At 36.0% G+C, this 24,909-nt stretch overlaps 1 protein-coding gene across 1 annotated transcript; it reads right to left on the reverse strand.

Annotated features, from left to right (window-relative positions):
- Positions 1-82: 82 nt before the first annotated feature.
- Positions 83-24,909, reverse strand: LOC139694059 (armadillo-like helical domain-containing protein 3). Its single transcript, XM_071592480.1, has 15 exons — positions 24,492-24,909; positions 24,353-24,415; positions 24,144-24,284; positions 23,802-23,943; positions 23,591-23,724; positions 23,229-23,384; positions 22,999-23,150; positions 20,295-20,741; positions 15,150-15,376; positions 12,458-12,693; positions 7,517-7,643; positions 4,641-4,716; positions 4,488-4,566; positions 4,073-4,189; positions 83-299 (listed from the first exon to the last, which is right to left on the reverse strand). The coding sequence occupies exons 1-15, from the start codon at positions 24,615-24,617 to the stop codon at positions 207-209; spliced, it is 2,316 nt and encodes a 771-aa protein (XP_071448581.1). The 5' UTR covers positions 24,618-24,909; the 3' UTR covers positions 83-206.

A 24,909-nucleotide genomic window follows, 5' to 3' on the forward strand; every position in this document is an offset into this window, starting at 1 on the left:
GGCATCACCCTGGGTAAATAAGCTGCAAATAAAATTATCACATCAAGTAATAAGCACAGTTACCACACATTTGTTTTTTAAATCCAAAATTTATTACAGGGACAACTGTTAGAATAGCACTGTACAAATACAATATGACTTAACTCGTACAAAATTTCATATTAAATCACAATTTACATCATATATCAAACCTTGAAAAGTAGAATTCAAGAAATAGAAGAACATTCCTGCAGAATTTTTTGCAGATCTAATGATGCAAAATCAATATTTTGGCGGGTATCATTAACAACATTGCGAACCTGAAATAATAAAACATATATCATGAGATACACAAACAGCATGCATCCGGAGACCAGTATATGAGAACAACTTGCTCGGACAAATGTAATTAGCTTAATTGTAATGCAGCAATACAGATAATATAAAAAGAAGACGGCAACAACTCAAGCAAAATTGATAAGAAAAAGATTTCTCGCATAAAACTAAGCTATGGGCTTGCCAGCAAAGTTTACGGGGTGACAGTTTTTTGGAGCCTGTTTGCTATCTTATAGAAGATGGTTATCATCCTTTTAGTTTCTTTGACTAAATAGCATTGGATTTTTAAAAGAATTGATTCTCCAAAACAGAAGTAGAATAAGAGAGTTTGCATTTTTAAAGCCAGGGACACTTTCACCCTAGCTTGTGTAACATGATACTGATTAAATTAGATGAATGATTACCTTAATTTTTTTTATTTTTTGGAATTCTGTTAGCTTGGATCGTATATTGTACTCTATTCAACAACAATAACATTTGCTATCTATTAAATATTTGCTTCATGACACCTTTAATTTCTTTACCAAAGATATATATTATTATTCCAATTCATAGCATTTCATTGAGCCTCTTGTCCAAGTCTTAATCTTCGGCTCGGTAAATTCACAATCCCTGATCAATGAGGGACATTAACTCGCATTCAGAACCTACATATTTCACTAAAGAAGAAATTATTTAGAACTTGATAGATGCTACCAAAGGAGCACACAAGAAATGACTATTAATCAGTTCATGAACTCGTACTTATTTACTGGAAGCACATCACCATTCCAACTAGTTGGTACACTAAGTCACAAAAATGATGAGTGGGGACAGGAAAGGGTCTTCTCAAGGCACAATAAAATTCTGTTCCACACCAATTGAATGCTTACTATAATAGCAAGAATGACTTAAGCAGCATTAGCATGAAGATCTGTTTGACACATTTGTGCCAATATTTTTTTGGTCATCAATACTTAGGTATATGACTTTTACGCACAATGTAATAAAATTTGTTTAAAACATAACTGTGATAAATAATATTTATTGGTCCCCGGAATACAAAATATAGGACAAGTCTTAGAATAATCAGCTGTTTTAGGGTTCAAAAGACTCCAGGAACTCTTTCACACTATATTAGCTTTTATCTATCAGAAAATGCAAAATGATATTTCTTAAATGTACCCCTAAAAGGAGCAGATTTTAAGCCTGGTGGCCGATAGTTGAAGCATTTAATGGCCACATGAAAGTGATTTATTATATATAGCAGATGAATAGCTGAACAAATGCACGTCAACACACTGTCGAGTATTATGCCCATGTACTTAAGAATTGGTGATTTGTTGTTTCATATTATCCTTAACATACTTACATCAGTAATACAAATACAGACAAGGCAAAGTTAGAATTTTCAATTCTTTAAAATAAGGTTTGCAAGTTTGCCATTGGGGTATTTTTGCTATACACCTAATACATCTTTTTTGCATTATAATTACTCTACGGAAGCCAGGTGATGCTCCCCATAAAATAATTCCATTGCTCATATGTGACTGAAAGTTGCCCGAGTAAACCATTTTTGATATATTTTAATCTACATTGTCGGAAAGATTTTGTTGAATAAATCCACTTTTGGCCAAAGTGGAACATAGGCCATTGGTATGGATCCCCCAGTTTAAAGACCCATTAATAGACAAACCTAAAAACTTGGTGCTGTGTACCCTTTCTATGGGTTGACCTTTTAAGCAGAGATCTAACTGAGGTGCTTCCCTTCTTTTATTAAATTAAATATAATTTATCTTTTCTGCTTGTACATTTACTAACAGTTTGTTATCGTCACACCATTGTTCCAAGAGCAATAATGAGCAATCAAACTTAGCATGCAACAAGCTAGGGTCGTTGTGGCTCATTGCCAAGTTGTATGACCTACATACAGAACTATGTTGTTATTCTCAATATTTCTTGGCAAATCATTGATGTATAGTAGAAATAATAATGTAATAAGAATTCAACCTTGTGGTACCCTGACACCTATTATTTCAATGATTGGTCCTTATTTTTAGGCAGAGATCCTGCAGTTCTGGTATTGGGGTCAACAACATTGTGATAATTTTTTTATCACAATGTTGTTGACCCCAATACCAGAAACTTCCACTATCCGTTTCCTGTCCTTCACATTTGGTTGAAGCCATAGGCCTATTTTCCATTAATTAAATTTGCTACCACTTCCGTGCATCTACATTATGTTTTAAATTCCATACATAAAAAATAACATTGGCCACTATTCTCTTAACTCTGCCTATCATCATCATTACACCAGAGGAAGGAATGACATCCATTATGGGAATATAAGAACTAAAGCATTGAAATTAGGACCCAATGAAATCAGCATCAGATTATATAACAAACTACCCAAAAGTATCAAGGATATAAAGGGAACTACTGCATTCAGGCATAAATTAAAAAGATATCTACAGTGTAATATGTTCTACTCAGTTGACGAATATCTCAACAATGTTCCCGACCAGTAAGTCCATACTTTTAGTTTCTAGCAATGGTCATGGTCTGATTCATGTTGGTGATCAATGATTATTCTGAATTTGATATTGCATGTGCATGTTACAGCCAATGTTCATGGGTTTGTACCAAACACTTATGTAACTGTAATGAGCATCATTTCTTTTATTTATACCTTAATTGAGCAAGTGACTTTGCTCCTTTTTGACGTGCCTTATATTATGTACATACACCACCTACCTGGTATTTTTGTCTTGTGATCTCTGGGCAAATAAAAAATAATAATAATAACTTTTCTAGAAAACTTGCAAGAGCATGGCAACTTTTTCCCTCTTGGAATCCAAATTATTCCATACTTAAAATTTCATTTATAATGATATATTTCATTAGCCTGTTTCTCATTAAGGACTCAAATATTTTAGGAAAATTAATCAATTAGGACACTGGTCAGTAATTGTTAATATCATCCTGATCCCCTTTTTTATGAAGTTTTATCTCTGCTATTTTTAGATAGCCTGGAAACTCGCCACATGTAAAGGACTCATTTATTATAAATGTTAAGGGTTTGCTTATTGCCTTGGAGCATTTTTTCTTTAATATTAGTAGGGTGATCATCAATTTCCACAGATGGTTTACTTTTAAGCCTCATAATGCACTTCCAAGACCTCATCCTCAGTTGCAGGAAAGAGGATCATGGAAGATGTCTCATGCTGGCAAAACCATTCATCAATCTATTGTTACTCAATTTTTTTTTTTTATAAACTCAGAGATACATTAGCTAGGAAAGTAATTGCAAACTCTGCTACTTGTTTTGGACCGGATAGACTGATCCCCTACCCATTTTTTAGTGTTTAAATTCCTCTTTTGCGTACCTTGTGATAGAATATGTCTGAGCAAAAATTTCTGCTTTTTTCTAATAAATAATATCTTGTTTTAGTATAATGATTTTGTAATTTAATTGTAATATAAAATATGCAATCTCTTTTCAAAAAATTGTTTTGCTATTGCATGTATAATTAAATATGTAATTCAGTGCAAGACTAAAAATTGCAATTAAATCATGATTACTTGATTTTAAAAATAAACTGTAATCAACTATTTTACAGCAATATTTACAACCCTGAGCACACAGCAAGTGAAGCATGAAACTTCAGTATAACACACATATTTGCAGTGACAGCACACTTAATTGAAATACACGAATATGTGCTAAATAGCTACCTGCTTTATTTTTTAGGCTTCCAATTAATAGGAATCAACTTACCATAGCAGTGAAGAAAGCAGAATGGCGTGGCTTCTCAGAATACCTTTCATACTGATCAAGACTATCCTGTAGTTTAAGCGTCAAACTGTCGTAATTGCTACGAACCACCTCAAGGATCTAAAATTAAAAAGAAAATTATTACGTGGCAAGGCTATCTTAATAGCATAATAAACGGATAAATGAATGTGAATTGATGTTCAGCCATCTATCAAAGATCTTATTTCTGATCCTTGTAAGTTTGTAAAAATTGATCCAGATACAATGGAACCTCGGACAAAAATCATAATTCGTGAATACAATGATTATAAAAAATATCATAATCATGATCCCAGTTGTTGATTTGACACCAAACAGATATCCTCATTTAGTAAAGATAGAATGAATAATGATAGTGAAGGTAAAAATGCAACATTACCTGGTCTTCAGTAGGAGTAGAAAGTCCTTGATTAATTAGCCAGGCACCTATCTTTGGTGAAAAGTGATTGATGATTGCCCTAAAATTTAAAATCAGTCATTAGAGATATGAAATAAAAGAATTAACTATGCAATTTCTCAAAAAGTCCCTTACCTTACATTTACCAGGCTGTTTGCTAGTTTAAGGGCACTTTCTTTATATTCTCCATCAAGAGTTGAATATCTTAGAGCTGAAAATCATGGTTCAATCAAGTTAATTATGATAACATATGGCATCTTATATTACTTAACCTATTTCTTAATCCACTACTTATTCTGTATCCAGCACAATTTCATGCTTTTGTTATTAAGCAATAAAATTAAGAATACCTCATACCCATTACATACTACCCACTGAATATTATTAAATCATGTGTTACATCCCATTTTTCCAGTGGATCGCAATAGGCCCTAATGGCTATAAATGATATAGGCAATGCTCTTGAACCAATCGGTATTCGGCAAGACAAAAGTCTCTATCTTTATCATTAAAATAAACACTTTCAAATAGTAGCATTTAGAAAATAGAAATTAGAAAAAGTGTACTCTTACAATGGGTATGTCCCCTAACTAGTCTCAGATTTTGCTCAAAATTCCTAGAAAAATGATTCACAAATTGCTTAACATTTTGAATTGTACAACAAATAGATCATATAGGTAGCCAGTTACCTAGGGTGCTCTTTAATTTTTAGAAAATGGGTTAGAAGACTGATCAAAATATTTTTATTTCCCATCACCTTCTAATATGGTATGGTTTATAATTTAACTATGTACTCAGTGTTTCATGACTAATATTTTTCCATCTGTGAAGGTTAATCCTAGAATTTCTGAGCACCCTTGATATAAAAATTGTACATCTATATGTTTGCATCATAGGTTCTCTTATTACTACAAATATCTGGCAATAGAGCATTTACATTTCAACACTTAAGGCAAAATTTATCATCAAACATAGGAAAATAAAACCCTTTCTCAGTGAAGCCTTATGTACTAATAATAATATGTATTTGTCCCGTGTCAATATTTATGTGAAGAATAAGTTAAATCAAAAATTACATATATAATTGGAAACAAATACAATGCATGAAATAGAGGACAGTTCTTTCAGTATAGTACGAGGGTAATTTGAAAATTTCACTAAATGGAACAGAAATAAACAACTAACCTCAGGGAAACTTTTTTAATTTTCAATGTAGTCTCCCTGTACACTAATGCACTTGCTCCAGCGATATTCCAATGCCATCATCCCGTCTTAAAAATTAGATTCCTTCAAGACTGCAAAATACTTGTCTATTAGGGGTAGTGGCACATTTTGGCCAACCACTACATGGATCATCATCTAAGCCATCCCGACCAAACTTAAGCTTGTTAGTCCACTTGGAAATAGTTGAATATGAAGGAGCAGAGTCCCCCTGGGTGTTCTGATTGTCAGTATGAATTTCCTTTGCTTTTTCATACCTTTATTTACATTTAATCACTGCTCGAATCTCACTTTTTCCCATCTTCACAAATTACTACCCGGGAACAATAACAGAGGGGCACAAGCACCACAGATCTCTTCCCAGAGCTGCCAAGTGTTTACTCATGATAACCTATTACTACACGGGAAACTCCCACTAGTGCTTATTTCTCATGATGATTCCAAGAACCTTTCAAAATGCCCTCGTACCATTATAATATTATATTTAACTGTCCTGTTATTCCACACAAATTAATAAATATAGGAGAAGTCAGAAAGGTATTTTTAAGCTTTTTTGAAATCATTTAACAATTTTACTATACTGCAGTAATTTTTTGCCTGCAAAAATGATTTTAACTTAGTTTTAAATGCACTAATAGTAATGGCATTTTTTATATGTTTGGTTGGACGATTATAAAATATGATACTTGCACATTACATCGCAATATATGCCTAATGATGATTTTTACAAAAATATGACCTTTTCTAGAGCCCTTGATATTTCTTTTTAATCACCACTAAAAAAAATTCACATGCAAGCCTTTGAAAAGGAAATATTCTTCTAACAAAAATAAACATTTTTTTTTAGCATTCACTTTAAAAAAATTCTGTCTCATAATATCCTACTGTAGTATATATGCATGGATATGCTTTAGAAAATTTGTAAGCAAGTGGATAAGGAAATGACATATTACTACAGATTAACAGATTCTTGTATCATGGAATTAACTTCTGCAAATGAAAAGCATTATGGCCATAAAACACTTAATTTATCAATAAAATTAAAATCCAAAATATTTGGAGGAAGATAACAACAAATAAATTTTTTAAAAAAAGTTAAAGAGTTACTGAATATTCTTGAACCCCTGACCCACAAGTTAAGGCATCAATCAGCAGATTAAATCACTATTGGAACAAAAGGTCATCTTACAGGTAGCTTTTTAGAACGTCTACGCTTAAGTCCTTTTTTGATTGTGGTATTGCGTACGTAACCACTACAGTGGGGTGATTTGCGAAGAATTTCTCAAGGACTGTCTACTGGCCAACTTTTGAGCAAAATCTAAGAACATGTGAGTGGATGCTCCTCTTGTTTTAGAAAAATTTACTCTAAATTGTGGCAAAAAAAAGTTCTCAAAGCAAAAAGAAAGAATGCACCTGTGCAATGGCATTACATTACATATATACTTGTGCGTAATACCATCCAGTTCCCTATCTACAAGTAGATATCCTTCACAACAAAATACAGAAAGTACAATGGAAACCAAACTTTACACTAATGGAAATGAGAGGTAGAAAAGTCACTATATAGGTATGTGCTTATTCAAATAAATCAAGTAATTCAAATCTTTACAGTCTACACTGACTAATTAAAAGTCATGCATAGCCTATTATTTTACAGATTCAATTATCAGAAATCAAGAGTTGTAAATCAAAATGTTATCCTCAATCAAATTTAGCAAAGACATTTAACAGAATTCAAGTTGTTTAGCTTTTTAATGTTCAATTTAAAATATACAGAAAAGGATCCTTACCCATTGAATAAACATTTTCAAATACTTCATGGCACCTAATTAATTCATAATACAGTTCATCATAACTGGCAGGAGAAGGCAGGAATGTGTCTCCATATGTAATGAATAAATTGAAGATATTCACAACCTGAAAATGAAAGGTTTAATTTATAATGAGTCAATAAAAATAAATCACTGAAATAGATAATGAACCTGAGTACTTGGTAGAAAATTCAATGGCTTGGATTTCATACTGTCATTTTTTCTAAGGAAAGATATTTTGAGTCACATTTGATTAGGCATGAGAGCTCTTCATTTCAATTTTCATTTTCAATGAATGGTGTCTTCTCAACTTCCTAAAACGTCCAGCCTGATTTATTTCACTAATAAAAACAAATTTTACACAGAAATCTCAATTGATGCAGCAGATGCAAGCATTCCCCAAAATTTCCTAACTCAATTCCTGATAGTTAACCAGCATAGGAACATGTCTTGGGGGAAACACATTTTCAAATTATGCAGAAAGACAATTTGCTTCCTCATAAGGACATTCTGTAAAGACCTTCTATCCATTTAATATGGTGAATTTTCCATACTAAAAAGAAAGAATTGTACTTTTCCACAGATTTTATTATATGGTACAATGCATTTCACAGACTTGCGGCATCATCAGGTACAAATTTGCTAAACAGACAGTGCCAGAATATATATCCTCAGGACAGAGTGGGGACGGGGAGGGGTGGAAGGGCCTGAGAGGGGTGGAGGCCCTAAGGTGCGTTGAGGCGTTGTTTTGACCATTTCCAAGCTAGTTTCTCGGAGAGGAGTGGGGAGGGGTATGGGAATAATTGCTCATTACAAAGGGTCGCGTTGGGGTTTGGGGATTGATGGCATTACAGGCAAAACTTAACTTAAAACTTTCAGTGAAATACAGTAGTGCATCTTTGAATATTCTCATCAACAGCAAGTGCCTCAAAAACGGAGTGTTCCCGGCATACATCCAGATGCATGCCACTCCGTCGTCCACAATGGCCATGAGAGCGATACGCAAGGCGAAAATCCAGTGGTTTAGGGAAGAACTGAAAATGTGGTGTGCAAAAAGGGATTCCTTCGCACATTATTTGTTCTATCTGCACCTAGAACTTTGCTCCAAGTTACATTTTGCAGAATGGATTACATTTATGGATGGTGTAAAAGAACTAGTGAGTAAAATCATGTCTCGCAAACATGTAACCCAGGGGAAAAAACTTAGTAATCTTATCAATAGTCCTCAAAATTACCAGGGCACTACTAATGAAAATAGTCCCCGCACAGTATTGAATTTTGTTCCAGCCGCAAGAGTTGTCAACCTAAGTCACCATACATTCACTGAGGAGGAGAGTAATATCTCAAAGAAAGGTTTGAAGTTTGATTCCCCTAAGAAATTTTCCGAAGCCAACATTAAAAATCTAGCCGCAGATTGCGAGGTTGCCCTTCGGAACCAATCTCTGGCTACCAAACAACAAGTTGCTGAAATCATCATGTCCTCAATGAAGGAAGCAGTGCCAACAATGACCCGCTCTCCCAGCCTTCAGCAGCAGACGTACACCCTCTGACATCTGAGAAAGACAATTGAGAGAAAGAACCCATCTCTTCTAACTTCATATAGGATTTCCAACTGCTTACCCACCTCACTCAAAGCAGCCTTCTACCCACCTGTAACCCTCTTCAAACTTCTAGCCAATGGAAAAGACACCCAGGATAGCCTTCTCAAATCACGTATTTATAAACTGAAAAGCGAGGATAGCAACAGCTTTTATGTCGGTCAGACAGGTAGGAATATTAAGTTACGAGTCAAGGAACATGCAAGGTGTCACAAAAATCAGAATACCAACTCTCTCTTTGCCAAGCATTTACTGGAATTGACCACAGTAGTGACTTTGTCCCTGAGATATTACACATACTCCCAAAAGGATTAAAAATGGATGCTCTTGAGCAATTAGAGATAAGAAGGCACTTGGCAAACCCCAACGCGACCCTTTGTAATGAGCAATTATTCCCATACCCCTCCCCACTCTTCTTTGAGAAACTAGCCTGGAAATGGTCAAAACAACCCCTCAACGCACTTGAGGGCCTCCACCCCTCTCAGGCCCTTCCACCCCTCCCCACCCCCACTCTGACCTGAGGGTATATATTCTGGCACTGTCTGTTTAGCAAATTTGTACCTGATGATGCCGTAAGTCGGTGAAATGCATTGTACCATTTAATAAAATCTGTGGAAAAGTACAATTCTTTCTTTTTAGTATGGACATTAAATAATTCCACGAAGTGAAGCCTGAAACAATAGAATACATGGTGAATTTTATTCTTGTGTTATTGCTAATATCCTCTTCAGGGGTTCCTTTCCCCAGGTAGGCATTATCTTCAAAATCCAAGAGAGAAAAATACATAATATGAGCGATGCTCCTTTTCATGCATTGTGTAAACCTCTTTTCAAAAATCTTGGTTTATTACCAGTACCCTGCATATACATATATATTTAATGTCATCTTGCATGCAAAGGAAAGGACAAATTGAGCTTCTTACAGCCTCTTTTTAGACACTATTAAATAGTATTTCCTTAAACTGTAAAGGGTTTGATGCATGCAAAGGGTAATATTTATCAGTACAAGTCCAACCAGAATTACCATAGTCACTATACAAGGACCAGCAATGACCTCCACCAACCATTTGTCAGAACACACAATACTGCTCATGGGCTTAAGGCTTTTCAATAAACTTCCCCATGAAATCAAACACGGAACAAAATTACCTATTTTCAAGAAAAATCTGTTCAACCTATTAAAAAATAATATGTTATATTCTGTAAGTGAAATTCTGGAATTGTCACTACACAACAATTCCAACTAAACTAGATAATATGTAAATATAGTAGTATATTGGTAGGTATACATATGCATGAATATGTAAATATATTTTATTTTTTCTAAAATTGTGAAGTTTATATCTGAATTGCTCTATATTTGGGTACGTATAAATATGCACCAAATCTCTGAGCAAAAAATGCATTATTATTATAAGTCAATTGTTACAACTTGCACATTTTAAGACATAAAAATAAAATTGTAAATTTTTCATATTTTAATACAACTGATGATAAATTGAAACATTTGATCAGACATACTATTGATCAAGGAAAGAATATGGTTGACAAAGGGTCAGAATTCACTTTCGAGTCAAAAGTGAAGTTGATATTTCCTCATTGTGAAGCTTCAAGCAAGATTTCTGGTATGCTAACTGATGGAAAGTGCAAGTCCTACTCATGCAAATTAAGAACATTATTGGATGCAATGCTCTGATTGAGTCTTAACTACATTACAAGAACAGAAAACCTCAGATCAAGGAATGTTGACACTGTAAAGAGAGTGCAGCTGCAGCAAAGAATGACCTAATGAGAGAGCTTTTTGATGAATTTTACACTGAAAAAAAGGGTATCAAGAGGGTCTTGGAGTCATCTTGATACTTTTGCTTTGCTGAAGGGTGAAATCCAGGAATAGGAGGTACATAATGTACATGGAGGTCACAATTACTATTGCTGCAAGTGAGAGATAAAGAATAGAAAGGGAGGGAGTGAGCCGGAAGCAATCTCTCACATCTCCATTGACCACCATTCACCATGATTCCTGGAAGGACATCAATGGCACAGGGTGCACATACACAGACGAATAGCACTCATGGTAGCGGAATGTTGAACTATACATTGATTAAATTTAAGATAATTTTCATGGCTGAAAAAAGTAGATATTTTTCTCCCTGGCTAATTATTGGTGATGGCATATGATAAGATTGTGATCCAGCAAAACACGGGTTGTTTTGATATCAAATTAGGAGGAAGATCAAACGAGTAAAGTTTTTATCATGATGCAATTTCACCAAGTTAGAAGGTGATGCATTAATTAAAAGATTAAATAATATCATAAAACAATTTAGAGGGCACATCTGCGCAACATATTGGAGGGATTAAATGCAGTGATAGCTTTTACATACCTGAATTTACGTATCAAAATATATCTGTAGGTATGATCAAAAATCTACAGATATATTTTGATCATTTTATTCACTCATAGATGGTGGCAACTTATTAATTAAGATATAAATAGTAAAAAAATTACCAATAATAAAGATTCAAGTAATTGTTTGATATAAACATTACTTGATGCAGCATATCTCTTCATAAATGAAAAATATATAGCATAGACTGAATGACGGTTCTAATTGATAAAATAAAGAGAGGAGAGCAGAGAAGAATTCTCCAGAGTACACCACAAGGAATTGTGAGAGTGGTACCAAAAAAAAGAGCATACTAGGAATTCAAGAAAAATTAAAGTTTGGGAAAAAGAAACATTAAGTAGAAGGGTACAGAGAGTACGTATGCACATATGTGTAAGAGGTTTGGTGGCACTCTTCATAACATGCCACATTCCCTTCATTACCAGGGACAGAGCAAGAGAAATTTGGGAATAGAACCCACCATTTCCCTCCACAGACTTAAAATATATGTAACACTACTACTACACTCCGTGAATTTTCTTCTCCATAGTCATGTACAAACAGATTAGACATTAAATTTTTCTATCCATGTGACAATGGCAGTGCTTATTTTATAGGGATACTTTCTACACTACAGACCATGCATACATTAAGCAATCAGTTTACAGTATATAATGAACAAATTTCATAAATGTGCTAGCTGATATTACTCTCAAATAAATTAAGGATGAGTGTAGGATTAAACATGACATGTTAATCAAATAATAATTAATGTTATAGCAAACCCTTGGCATTCCTTAGAGGAAAAATAGAACCCTCAAGTCCAGGAAGTCTAAAATAGCCAATTTTATGACTAGATGTAAATTTTTTATTGAAGCGTTTAAAACTAGCATTAAAACTCATTAAAACTCCATTTAAACACACTAGGATGATTACCTGTAAGGCTAACTGAAATATGTTCATTTTTCTTGCTAGATGGCTTTCATTGGCATTCAAGAATTGCAGAAGGGCAATGACAGCAGCCCACAATTTCCCCCATTGGTAGCCGGCTAACCTCACACGGGATCGCTTCTGATAACATATAAGACGATGTCCAACACCCAGACACCAAAGCAGCAACTCCATTGGAAGCCTTTTCAACATATGGCTCATAATAAACTCCACCAATAAGTCTTTAAAGAGAAAAGGGAGGCTTTTGGTAAAAAATGAATTGATGTCTTCAATCCCACTTGCATTAAAAATCATTTCTATAAAAACACAAGGTGCTCTAATAAATTATAATATTATTTACAAACTACAACATATCCAATAAAATTTGTATCTTTTAGTTTTATAATAGTCACTCAACAACAACAATCAGCTGCTGAAACTCAAAATTTATCCATTAAATTAATTTTATTTAGCCAATTCAACTTCTAAGCGACATGTTGCAAATTGTTTTTTGACTCACATAAACATGTAACAAAACACCACATTCTCAAGGCTTTTCAACCTGTCAGTCCAAAAAGTGCACTCCTGTGGAATTTTTATCTACAATACTACGTTAAATCATGGCTTTTTGCGTCTTTAAATGGCTCTCAAATGTACAAATTGTCATTCTTCACCAGAAAGCAAAGGAGTATATGATTTCCATACATGGGATAAAAATTATAAATTGCATATACAGGTATACAGCTAACACTAATATTATAAATTAAATTACAATTTTTATAGCATTTTACCACAACGTAGATTCATTTTCATGCAAAAAATTCACTTCACATTTCAAGCAACATTTTATGAAACAGAAGCAAAATAATTTGCAAAGAATTTGAAGGCAGGAACAGGTGATTACTACTGCATCATTACTTTTTCAACTATATTGTGGAATAATCAACACCAACTGCGTGATAAAACACTAAAAAAATGAGAGAAGCATTTCATTTTGGTTGTTTTACAACACTCTGACGGTGAAAAGGAGTGCTCGCAAAGGTCCTAACCTAAATTTTCAGTCTAGGCACCCAGGAATAAGGCATGTTATGAACATTTAGATACAGTTATTCATTCACATTCTATTTATAATATATTAATCACTGGAAATTTTTATTCATAAGTAAGCAGTTCAAAACTTCCCATCATCAGCATACCCATCAATTTACCATGATTTTACATATTAAAATTCTGTGGAGTGATATGGAAAAAATTTATTTTTTAACATCAAATGTAATTTCTCTAGTTCCTTTCCAGCCATTTCACCTTTTCCATCCTTCTCCACACACACACACACACACACACACACTCATACATTTCAAAACCCTCCAATTTACGTCTATCACCTTGCTTCAATGACCATGTTACCACTCTGTACAGAAATATCTTCCATATCAAAAAGTCTTTTCTCAACATCCAATATATCTTTATTTTTGTTATACTCTACCAGTTTAGGTATTTTTTCGATGGGCAGAGGCTACACAAAGGTACATTCCCTTGCCTGTCCCACAAAACACAAACTAATCTCCAACACTACATTAAACCCCTCTTCAATTCAACATATTTCCTACCTCCCTTCATCATTAACAACATGCTTATCCTAATTCAACCCATTCCTTGCTTGCCTAACATCCTCCCCTCCATCAGTCTTCAACATTCCTTTGCCATTTTGGTCTAGAACACTTTCAAGATAGGCATAATGTTCCACCTCATCCCATTTATGAAATATTATTTTGATATTTAACTTAGTCTTTCTCTTTCTGAAAAACTGCATAACCTTCTTCAACACCCTAAAATACCTATAATTCCTTTTCCCATCTCCTGCTTTATATTTTCTACTTCTCCTGTACTCAACATCACCCTAACAATCCCTGTTCCTAATCTAACTAATTAAGTCCTCTTCTGTCTTTTTTCCTGCTGCCATCACTTTTGTTTCTTAAAGATTTCGTGGGAAGACAACTGCAGAAGCCTTATCTCTCCCACTACCAAGCATAACACATGGCCGATTGGGCAGTCTCGCACAGTTAACAGGACTCATTTCCTCTATGGTGCCCATCACCATTTTCTGGGAATAAATAGTTGAGCTCAGTTCTGCCTGCCTCCTTCAATAGTGTTTTAAATGGGTACCATTATTTAAATAGCCATCTCATCCCACTGGGGTCATACGCCTTACGGAGGAACAGATGCTACAGAGTCTACCTCTTGCCTAGCTACTACCCTTTGCCTCGCTCCTATTCTTTGAACTATCTGGCATGGATGACCCTAGGAGGAGCACATGTTATTGTTCCCACCAGCAAGGCTCTAGGAGTCATCAGAATGCTAGAACCCTTCCACCACTTCAAGGTTGTAGTCCATGGGAATTGATGCTTTATAAATTTGATAAACTTCAAATCTCGTGCCCATCTGCAACGACAACCATTGTTGATACCATGAATTCTTAAATGTCCAGAAATATTAATGTAAATACAACATTTCTGGGACTAATCTTTGCCCATTGTGTACAATAAGAATGATTAAAGGAATATAGATGGCTATTGAAAAAATAATTCAATGCAGCAGTCTGGACAAAGACTTTCTTTGAATGCACGGCATAGCAGGCATCAAGTTCAAGTTATAAAGATGGCAAGATTCCTACTCTTCATTTGTGATAGATACTCACCTAATAGAGCACAGGCTAGAGGTTGGCAGGGAGATGCAGCACGATCTGGAGGAGGAGCTCTCCTGTGTCTCATGGGAAGCCGATGCAGGGTGACTCTAAAGGCTAAGTTCGCATCATGCATCAGGGAGTTGGCATATTGGTCCTCCGCAATACAAGTTAACACCAGGAAGCAAAGTTTTGCATTATTGGTGCTTGCTTCACACTTTGTGTCCTGCATCACAATAGAACTGAAGATCATTGGTGTTAAAATTCAGTTATTGCATTCTAATATTAAATAACTCCTAGAATTAACTCATTATACTCATTTTAATGAAAATACAATTATAAAAGTAACACCTAAATTCCTGATATGAACATTTAATACATATATAAATTATGCCAAGTTTTCTAAATTCATCAAAAAACAATCAGGCGACCATCAAGTGGTCCCAAATGAAAGGATAAAAGGGCAGTTAGAATGTTCTTGGAATCATTACCAGACATCAGTGCTAGCATAAGTTTCCTGTGTGGTAATAGGTAATCATTTATGAGTAAACAAGTAGCACATCAGCACTCTGGGAAGAGGTCTGGGTTGCCTACGCCGATCTGTTGCTGTTCCCGGGTAGTAATTTGTGAAGATGGAAAAAAGTGAGATTCGAGCAGTGATTAAATGTAAATAAAGGTATGAAAAAGCAAAGGAAATTCATACCGACAATCAGAACACCCAGGGGAACTCTGCTCCTTCATATTCAACTATTGCCAAGTGGACAAACGAGTTTAAATTAGGTCGAGACAGCTTAGATGATGATCCGAGTGGTGGTAGGCCTAAATGTGCCACTACCACAGAAATGATTCCAAAAGTGCATAAAATGGTCATTGAGGATCACCAACTGAAATTGCTGAACCTGCAGGGATCTGAACCTGTCATCTGAAAGGGCATATTACATTTTAACAAGGGAATTGGATATGAAAAAATTATCTGCTAGATGGGAGGATTACACACACTTCAAAATGGAACAAATTAAGTAGCTTGTTGATGGAACAAGTTACTCAACTTGTTCCATCAACAAGCTTAACAAGGTCGAAACTCTGTTTTTCCACTATTCCTTGTTAATGCCTCCCTTGTCTTCCTCCCCTCTTTTTCTTCCCCCCCTCGTTTCCCCCCACGTCCTCTCCCCTCCTTCCGGAATTGTAAATGTATATAAGACCTGCACACAACTTCAGTTTGTTACCTGATGATGATGTAATACATCGAAACCCAGTCGTACAATAAAAAATTTTATCAAATGGAAAAGTGCTACGATCAGTTATTCAACAAAATGGAAATTTCCAGACAATGTTTGACCTGTTTTAAGAGCAACCAACACGATTTTCTGCACCAGTTTGTGACCACAGATGATACTTGGGTCCACTTCTTTACCGCAGAGACAAAACAGCAATCAAAGCAGTGGAAGCATGTTGATTCATTACCGCCAAAGAAAGCAAAGTCAATATGGTCAGCCGCTTCAGTCAATATGATCGCTTCAGTTGTCTGGGATGTGAAATTGATTCTGCATATAGATTATCTTCCCACTGGTCAAACAATTACTGGACAATACTACGCTAACCTCCTCGACCAACTACAGCCAAAGATACAAGAAAAAAGGCCAGATTTGGCAAGGAAGAAAGTCATCTTTCATCAAGACAATGCATTCCCACACATATGTGTCATTGCTGTGGCAAAAGCATGCGAACTCAGATATGAATTGTTGCCACACCCGCCTTATTCCCCAGATTTGGTTGCATCAGATTTCCATCTCTTCCTGTCGTGACCGCGTTCGCCCTGCCATACTCCCTTCCTTCCCGACAGACGAGGGCTCTGCCTAGGTTATGCGTGTCGTGACCGCGTCCGCCCTGCCATACTCCCTTCCTTTCCGACGGACGAGGGCTCTGCCTAGGTTATGCGTGTCGTGACCGCGTCCGTTCTGCCATACACCCTTCCTTCCCGACGGACGAGGGCTCTGCCTAGGTTATGCGTGTCGTGACCGCGTCCGCCCTGCCATGCTCCCTTCCTTCCCGACGGATGCGCGTTGGTTTACTGAGGGTCTAGCCATCCATAAGTTGCGTATACCTTTGTAAATGGTGCATTATAACTGTATGTTGTATAATAAACGATTGTTTGGGTAAGACTCGGTGTAGTTATTCTGACTTTCCCCGATACCCTTTGTGTCGCACCATTAGGAACGCCCCTTGCGACACAATTATCCTAAAAATATTTTCTGGTAAATTTGATTAAATATACTATTATGGACTATGAAATATGTACACTGCTAGAAAATTATCGATTGGTAGATTCGAAATATAAATTCAAAGTCACATAAATCAATATAGGATATAAAAACTAGCTGTGAAACAACGAAAAGCATAAATGCCCTAGGCTGCAATTCTTGGGTTATATAATTGCACTGGTATTCTACCTGCTAAGCAGACCTCTTTAGAGAGAAATAAAATTGAAAGTCCAGGAAAGTTGGAAAGGAATATATACATGTATTACAGAACAGGTAAAGTAAATGAAAGTCATCGTAATAATATGGAGAAAATGCATCACTTCTTAATTGACTCAAAAAACATAATGCCAATCATACTGGACATTCAACAAATATAAAAACATTTTAAATGGATTATCAAAATTGTTAAAGCTTAAATATAAGGGAGTGAAATGACTTCATTATCCAAAAATGACCTTGATGTGATGCTTGGGAAGTTGTGGTCGAGTTGCTGAAGTGTTAACTAGACATTAATTGCCAATGAAAATAATGAAGACGTGATAGAGCCATTTTTGTTTCCCCTAAGCTATCCTTTTAATTTTTTTGTGGTAATGCAAAAATGAAACATGGCAAATGATCTGGTCTATGTTTTGAAAGTTCAAGACCTTAGTGTATGATGTTACATACATGGGTCCTTCAATAATTCCTTAGAAAATCCAAAAGAAGGCACCGATAGTATCGGAAAAGGCTTGCTTTTAGAAAGCCTCATCTCTTTGCAGACCGCTGTTAAAGATTCAGATATGTCCACCTCATGGTTTCATTCTCATAGTCAATTGCAGCAACAATCTTTTGTTTACTTAGAACAATGGTAAAAATAAGTCCGTGATTAAAAATTTTTATTCAAAAGACTTGACACTGAAAGGGATCAAAGCTGAGTTGAAATCATTCGCCTTGACTGGGATTCGAACCCAAATCCCTCAATATCCGGTCGAGTGCTTTAGCCACTTAAGCTACCGAGGCGTCCTCTTAAACTCTGAAATTTTGGGGCTTTTAAAGGAACAAGATGTTGTGACGAAATACCGTACATACAATGTCACAGGCATTCGTAGTCGTGCGCGAGGCGCCACTGTCCACGAGGTTAAAGCCAACTTTAAACACTTATGGTGTTTTCACTTTGACAAATTCCAAAGAAACTGCGGGAGATGCCGCAACAGTAACTTTAACGGAGTCATCCGCTAATGTGCGCATTGAAATGCACATTAGCGGATGACTCCGTTAAAGTTACTGTTGCGGCATCTCCCGCAGTTTCTTTGGAATATGTCAAAGCTGAGTTGGATGAAGTTAATGGCACATCTGTTCCTGTATTTGTAACTATTGAAAGTTGCACAATGAGTTTAAATGTGACCACACTTCCACAAATGATGAACATCGTTTGGGACATCCAATAGAGGTGACTTCCTCTGAAATGATTGACACTATCCACCATATGGTTTTGAGTGATTGACAAATCAAAGTTCACAGAATAGTTGAGGCCACAGGCATATCACAAGGTACAATGTTTTCAATTTGGCATGAGCAATTGGGAGTGAAAATAATCTTAGAAAGATGGGTGCCACGTTTGCTCTCATCGGAGATTAAGGGCTTTCATGAGGTTAATTCGGAGGCTGGTTTGGTGCTTTTCCATTGCCATCCAGAGTGCTTTCTTCATTGACAGATAACTGTGGTCAAAACATGGATACACTACTACCATCCAGTGTCTATGGAGCAATCAAAACAGTGGGTTTCCGAAGGAGACCTGGCTCCGAAGAAGGCAAAGATGGTGAAATCAGCAGACAAGGTGATGGTCATAGTTCTCTGGGATTAACACCAAATCACCTACATCATTTATTTGCAACAAGGACAAACAATAAATGGAGAATATTATGCACCTTTATTGCACTGGTTGAGCCAAATCAAGTAAAAACTTCATCAGACAAAGAAAAATTCTTTTCCATTAAGATATTGCACAGATGCACAACGACACAATTTTGGTGGCAAAAATTATGGAATTAAAGTTTTAATTATTGCAGCATTCACCAGATTTGGCTGCCAGTGACCTTTTTCTTTTTCCAAACTTCAAATATTGGCTCAGCGGATAACTATTCATGTCGAACAAGGAGATCGCCAACATGGATACCTATTTTGAGAACCTTCAGAAATCTTACTTTTTGGATGGCTTAAAAAAGTTGTAAGAAATGTTGGGAAGAGTGTATCGAGCTGAATGGAGACAATGTCGGAAAAATCAAAAAAATCTTCACAAAATAATTTGTTTTTCTACTTTCTACCAAGGACTAAATGAATGACCAAAGTAAATGCATGTGTTGGGGTAAGGAGGATTATCCAATTTTTCTATGTCTGTAGCATACCAAATGTACCAGCATTAAACCACTCATCATACAACTTCTTAAGTAAAAGTCCCATACATCACAGATGAAAATCTTCAACAGTTAATATCGCTAAGAGTCATTAGGTTACGTTCAAAATCTTTGCACATCATGGTTGCACAAAAGTTGTCATTACAAATATCATCTGAAATGTAAGTTTAATTTTAAGATAAAACAAAGCAAAGCCCGTAAAACACTATGCCAAATATCATAATCATTTACAAATACACATCAATGGGAATGACCCGTTGTGAAGGCTCGGAAACAATTGGGCAGATCCACTGTTAGGAGGTCATAAAATGCACCTCGAAAAGTGGCAGGTCAAACTCATGAGTTTGTTTTGCATTTCAGATGCAAATGGTGGAGGTGACTAATACTGGATTACATGTTTCGTGACATTACAAAGAACTCTCACAAAGAAGCAACACTGTGACCCATTTGGCGAGTTTCCCGTGGAAATCTCAAGAAAGCAGATATGTAATGAAATGAATACTCACCAGTACTCAAAAAATGTCACTAGGAGATTAGCTGGCATCAAATTAACATCCATCGGAGAAGAAGAATGTGATGGTGATGCAAGGATGAGAGATGCTGAGTGCGGCATTGGTCCTGAAGGTGTCGAAGATGTATCTGGCTGGGAGGACAACTGGTGATTATTCACATTGGATGTAGTATTGTGAATGGATGGTGTTTGTGCAGTTGCCTGCATTGGGTTATGAGTTGGAGCAGTAGCAGGATCTCCCACAGAAGATGAAATGGAAGAGAGGTACAGAGTGGGCGATGACGAGGATGTTGGAGGAGGATGATTGGAGGGACTTCCACATGCGGCTGCACCAACTAAGGGTGGAAGACCTGTGTCTGCTCGTGAATGTGTGAGGGTGGTTATAAAATTGCGGTTCAAATGAACTCCCTCATATAGCGCCAGCAGTACAGCATTGTTTGCCCTGCAATAACAACAAAATAAATGCATTAATACAAGTTGCAATTGTGGATCTAGACTTTTCGCAAGATACATCATTAGCACTTGTGAACCAGCCACAGGCAAAACCAGGGTTTGCAAGGAAAACTCTTCCACCAGTGACCCACCAAATATATTCCATAAGTCACACACACTAACAATAACCACTGGATGCACAAGAACATACCAAAGGAAGGAAAGGACCCCAAAATTAGACATAACCTCACAAACAGGCATCTTAAGGGAGGGTTAATTTTAAGTTTGGGTGGAAGGAAATAATTGGGGCAGGAAATATATGCTAATAATCATAGATAGAAAAATGTACAGATAGAACTAATATTCATGTTTTTTTTATTTATATCTACTCTACTTAAAGTCAGTATTAATCCCCATTCTATAAAGAGAAAAAGCAGTTTATGCGGTTTAAATATATATGCGAGGACTAAAGAATGATAAGTTTGATTTTACAAGCATCTCAGGTAGTAAAGGAAAGTAAAAGAGGGCAAGAGTTTAAAAAGGGGAGAGATACACATGACGCCATGGCATTAATTAGGTCACTGATAGAAAGAATCATGGAATGCAACCATGATCCATTTGTTTACTTTGTAGATTTCAATAAAGCATTTAACAGACTAAATTGAGATACTTAAATAACGTAATGCAGAAGACAGGAGTAAACCGAAGGGATACATGACCCATTCAGAATCTATACATATTTCCGGTCGCACAAGTGAGCAGCAGATGGAAAGTCAGAAGTGAGCAGTATTAGGCAAGGGGGAAAAAAAGGCTGTCCTCTTGTCACCCATACTTTTCAAGTATATGTGGGTAGAGAGGATGGTAAAAGAGGGTTGGAAAGAGCATTAGGTAGGTAGTAATGAAAGTAGATGGGGAGTTCATAAAAACAGATTTGCATAGGGTCAAACTTTAGCTAATCAGTCAGCCAAATGAATGGCAACAATTGTTGGACACATCAAAAAACCAATGGAGATAAAGGAAGGCTAAGTTTAACGTTAACATTGGAAAACAAACACTTATGAGCAGACAGACCAGTTTGCTATCTAGGGGGCCAAAAGGAAGGAATTTCACTGCATATAAATCATTCACCTCAGCTGGGAATTGAACCCGGATCCCTTGATTTTCAGCCAAGTGGCTTGAAACATTTAAGCCACCAAGGTATCCTCTTACACTGTGAATTTCTACCAAATAACTACATTAAATTAACTGCATCAGCATCTCCTATAGTTCTTTGAATATATCTAGAGAGTATTTTGGATGGATATGGTCAAAGTAGAAGAGACATAATAAGATTACAATGGAAAATGAAGTTCTTACAAAGAGAAGAGAGTTAATAGAAACCTTGAGTATGGATTCACAGAATATAGTGAAACACTTTGATTTATGAAGTAGTTTTTGGAGGCTTTTGAGAAGCCGATTTAATGAGTAGAAACAGTCAATGGACAGAAAGGAAAACAAATGAAGTACTAGGCATTGTAGGAGATGAGAGAGGGCTGTTGAGAGAAATTTAGATGATGCAAGAAAAGGCAACCCTGGCGTTTAAGTGAGTAAAACAAAGTAATGCTGAAGTTGACTGACTCAGGATTAAACCCCTCACCGACTTGTTAGAATAGATTTTAAGACTGGAACCCAAAACGGGAAATAAACAGGCGATTTTTCAAATGTTCTTTCAAAAACACAAAAGAAAAGGAATGTGAGGGATTCACTGATATGCAGTCTACAACAACTTCCTGGAATTACCTAATGGACCTAAGAAAATCCCAAAAAAGCTTCAGTCCAGTGGCTATAATATCATTTAAAACTCTACAAATTATATGGGAAGAAAACAGCCTAATGGAAAAAACATTTCACTTTTAGCCAGAAGAGACCAAATCCAGGTCATGCCTCTTGGAGAGCCTCAGTTAAACTTACCCTGTGTATTTCATTGTACCATTAATACAACCATTGTTTAGAATGCCATTGATGGCACAGGACAAGGAACTGGATATCTTGCCTGAATGCGGGAATTTCACTCACAGGGGTTATACTCTCCAGCAAAAAGTATCTATCAAACTGATCTTAGCACTTAAGGCACTAGTCAATAGATAAAATTAAAAAAACCTCTGTATTCACCATGGTATCCAGTAATATGTTACAAAAGTAATCCCAAAACTAGATTAACCATCTTTATATTCACAATGTCTTTCCTACATAAAAATAAACCGATAGCATATGCTTATATAATTTACCTTATTTGCTGTGTTCTTGCTCCTGCTTCATCCGAGACAAACATATTTCCTACCATGGATGTAAGTGAAGATAACCATCCCCCACCTGACTGAGGTTCAGCTCTCTGAACAGTAAATTGTCTACAAAATTCTGCCAGTGAAGTTGCAATCACCTAAAAAACAATATGCATTTATGGTGGATCCGCTCCAATCAAATATGCATATAATGAATAACATCTCAAGTATTTTACCTGACCATAGCCATTCAATGCCAGTTCATCATCCCAGATTGACAGTTTTACAACATATGGATTTGCTGCTTCATGCTTACGATAATTCACTAACAGGGTTAAGGCTAAAACTGCATCATGGCCTAAGGCAGTCCTTAACGACGGATCGCACAATAACTTGGAAAGAAGGAGGATAGTAATTTAACAGACAGTAAAATTATTCAGATTCCAGCACATAGATTGGTCAAACTTTAAGGAACATTATAATTGACCCATCTCAATATTAGGAATACTATTTCAAGAATTATAACGAGTTTGGCCACTATTCTCAACCAGCTTACATACAATAACTCATTTTCACAGTACATAACGGGAAATAATACCTGCATGAGAGACTCAAAAACGCTGTTGATCATCACATACTCCAATAATGTGTTCTGGCTTACATTTTCAGATCCAGTCAACAATACTAACAGGAGTTTTAGGCAGAGTCCCTTTAAGCTTGCAGGATAAACACCTGTTCGGATTTATTCATATATATTATTTAAATGGACGGTTAATGCTTCGAAAATGTTGACGATGAAACATACATACCAGTTAGAAATGTGTTAACATGGTCTAACAGCTCCTCCATTAATTGCTCTGCGATGTCAAATCCCATTAAAATGTTAATGACATCGAACCCACACTCACCCAATGTTTTTTTGTAAATACCCTGAATGATAGTACACAGAGTCTGTAAATAACATAAAGATAATGGCAAATCAAATTACGATAAAAGTGATTACGTGTCAATGCAATGTTTATAAAGGTAAGTCACAGGAGATACTGAATTAATGCAGCTGAGTGAAGGGAAAACTAAAACATAATTCTACGTGACAATTACTTCTAAAGGGCATCATGATGTCTCCGATGCAAGAGTATGTCATAAATTACCTGCAAAGCATACACCACCCGTAAACTATGCTCATCTCCCAAACGCGCGACACATTGAGCGAATAGGGCATTTATATTTTCCTTAAGGGATATCAATTGTTCTCCATTTAGTTTCTGGATTTCACCTTCAAGATGTGCGACCTGTATAGGATATATGATTTGTCATCCACAAAAATAATAGAGCAAACGCGACAAAGCTTAAAACAGACCTTTGGTTTCAAGAGAAAGAATTCATCCCAAAAATTTGGATTTCCCAAAGACGGATCTTCTCCCTGTGATTGGAAAGATAAAATGAGAATTATTCCCTAAGCATTATGAAATTTTTCACCTTGGCAAGAGCTAACTTACCCGAAATATGGATTCATATATTTGAACTATTTTTTCTTTGAGTTGTCTCTTGGACCCTGAACCGCTTCTTTTTCTGGACGACATTATTTCTTTACCCTTATTCCATACGGAAACGTTCAGCAGCATATATCATCAAATTCTCCCACATTTCAAATATCCTAATAACACGGCTCTTATTTTGGAAACCCTAATACCGAAAATAATTTCTCAAACTGACAAAACAGACATCTAATACGGTTATTCCGAATTCCACTGGCAAGACTACTGAACATCAGCAATTGATAACAATAACGTCATGAGGACTTGAAAATTTCTTTTACATCGCTACATTAAATAGGCTGGCGAGGTGCAATCTATGAATTACCACAGGTTGTCAATATTTAAAACATACATTACTGCCTATCCTGAACATTGACGA

The sequence above is a fragment of the Hetaerina americana genome, unplaced genomic scaffold (genome assembly GCF_022747635.1).
Source record: "Hetaerina americana unplaced genomic scaffold, ioHetAmer1.1.p SCAF_5, whole genome shotgun sequence".
NCBI classification, from domain to species: Eukaryota; Metazoa; Arthropoda; class Insecta; order Odonata; family Calopterygidae; genus Hetaerina; species Hetaerina americana.

Bases quoted from the DNA above. Each gene is read 5' to 3' on its own strand.
- LOC139694059 (XM_071592480.1), bottom strand. From the start codon at position 24,617: ATGCTGCTGAACGTTTCCGTATGGAATAAGGGTAAAGAAATAATGTCG. The intron at 12,694-15,149 runs GTGAGTATCTAT...TTCTCTTTAAAG, and splicing joins TCTAGCCTGTGCTCTATTAG to ACTTATTGGTGGAGTTTATT. The intron at 4,190-4,487 runs GTAATGTTGCAT...TTTTAATTTTAG, and splicing joins CTACTCCTACTGAAGACCAG to ATCCTTGAGGTGGTTCGTAG.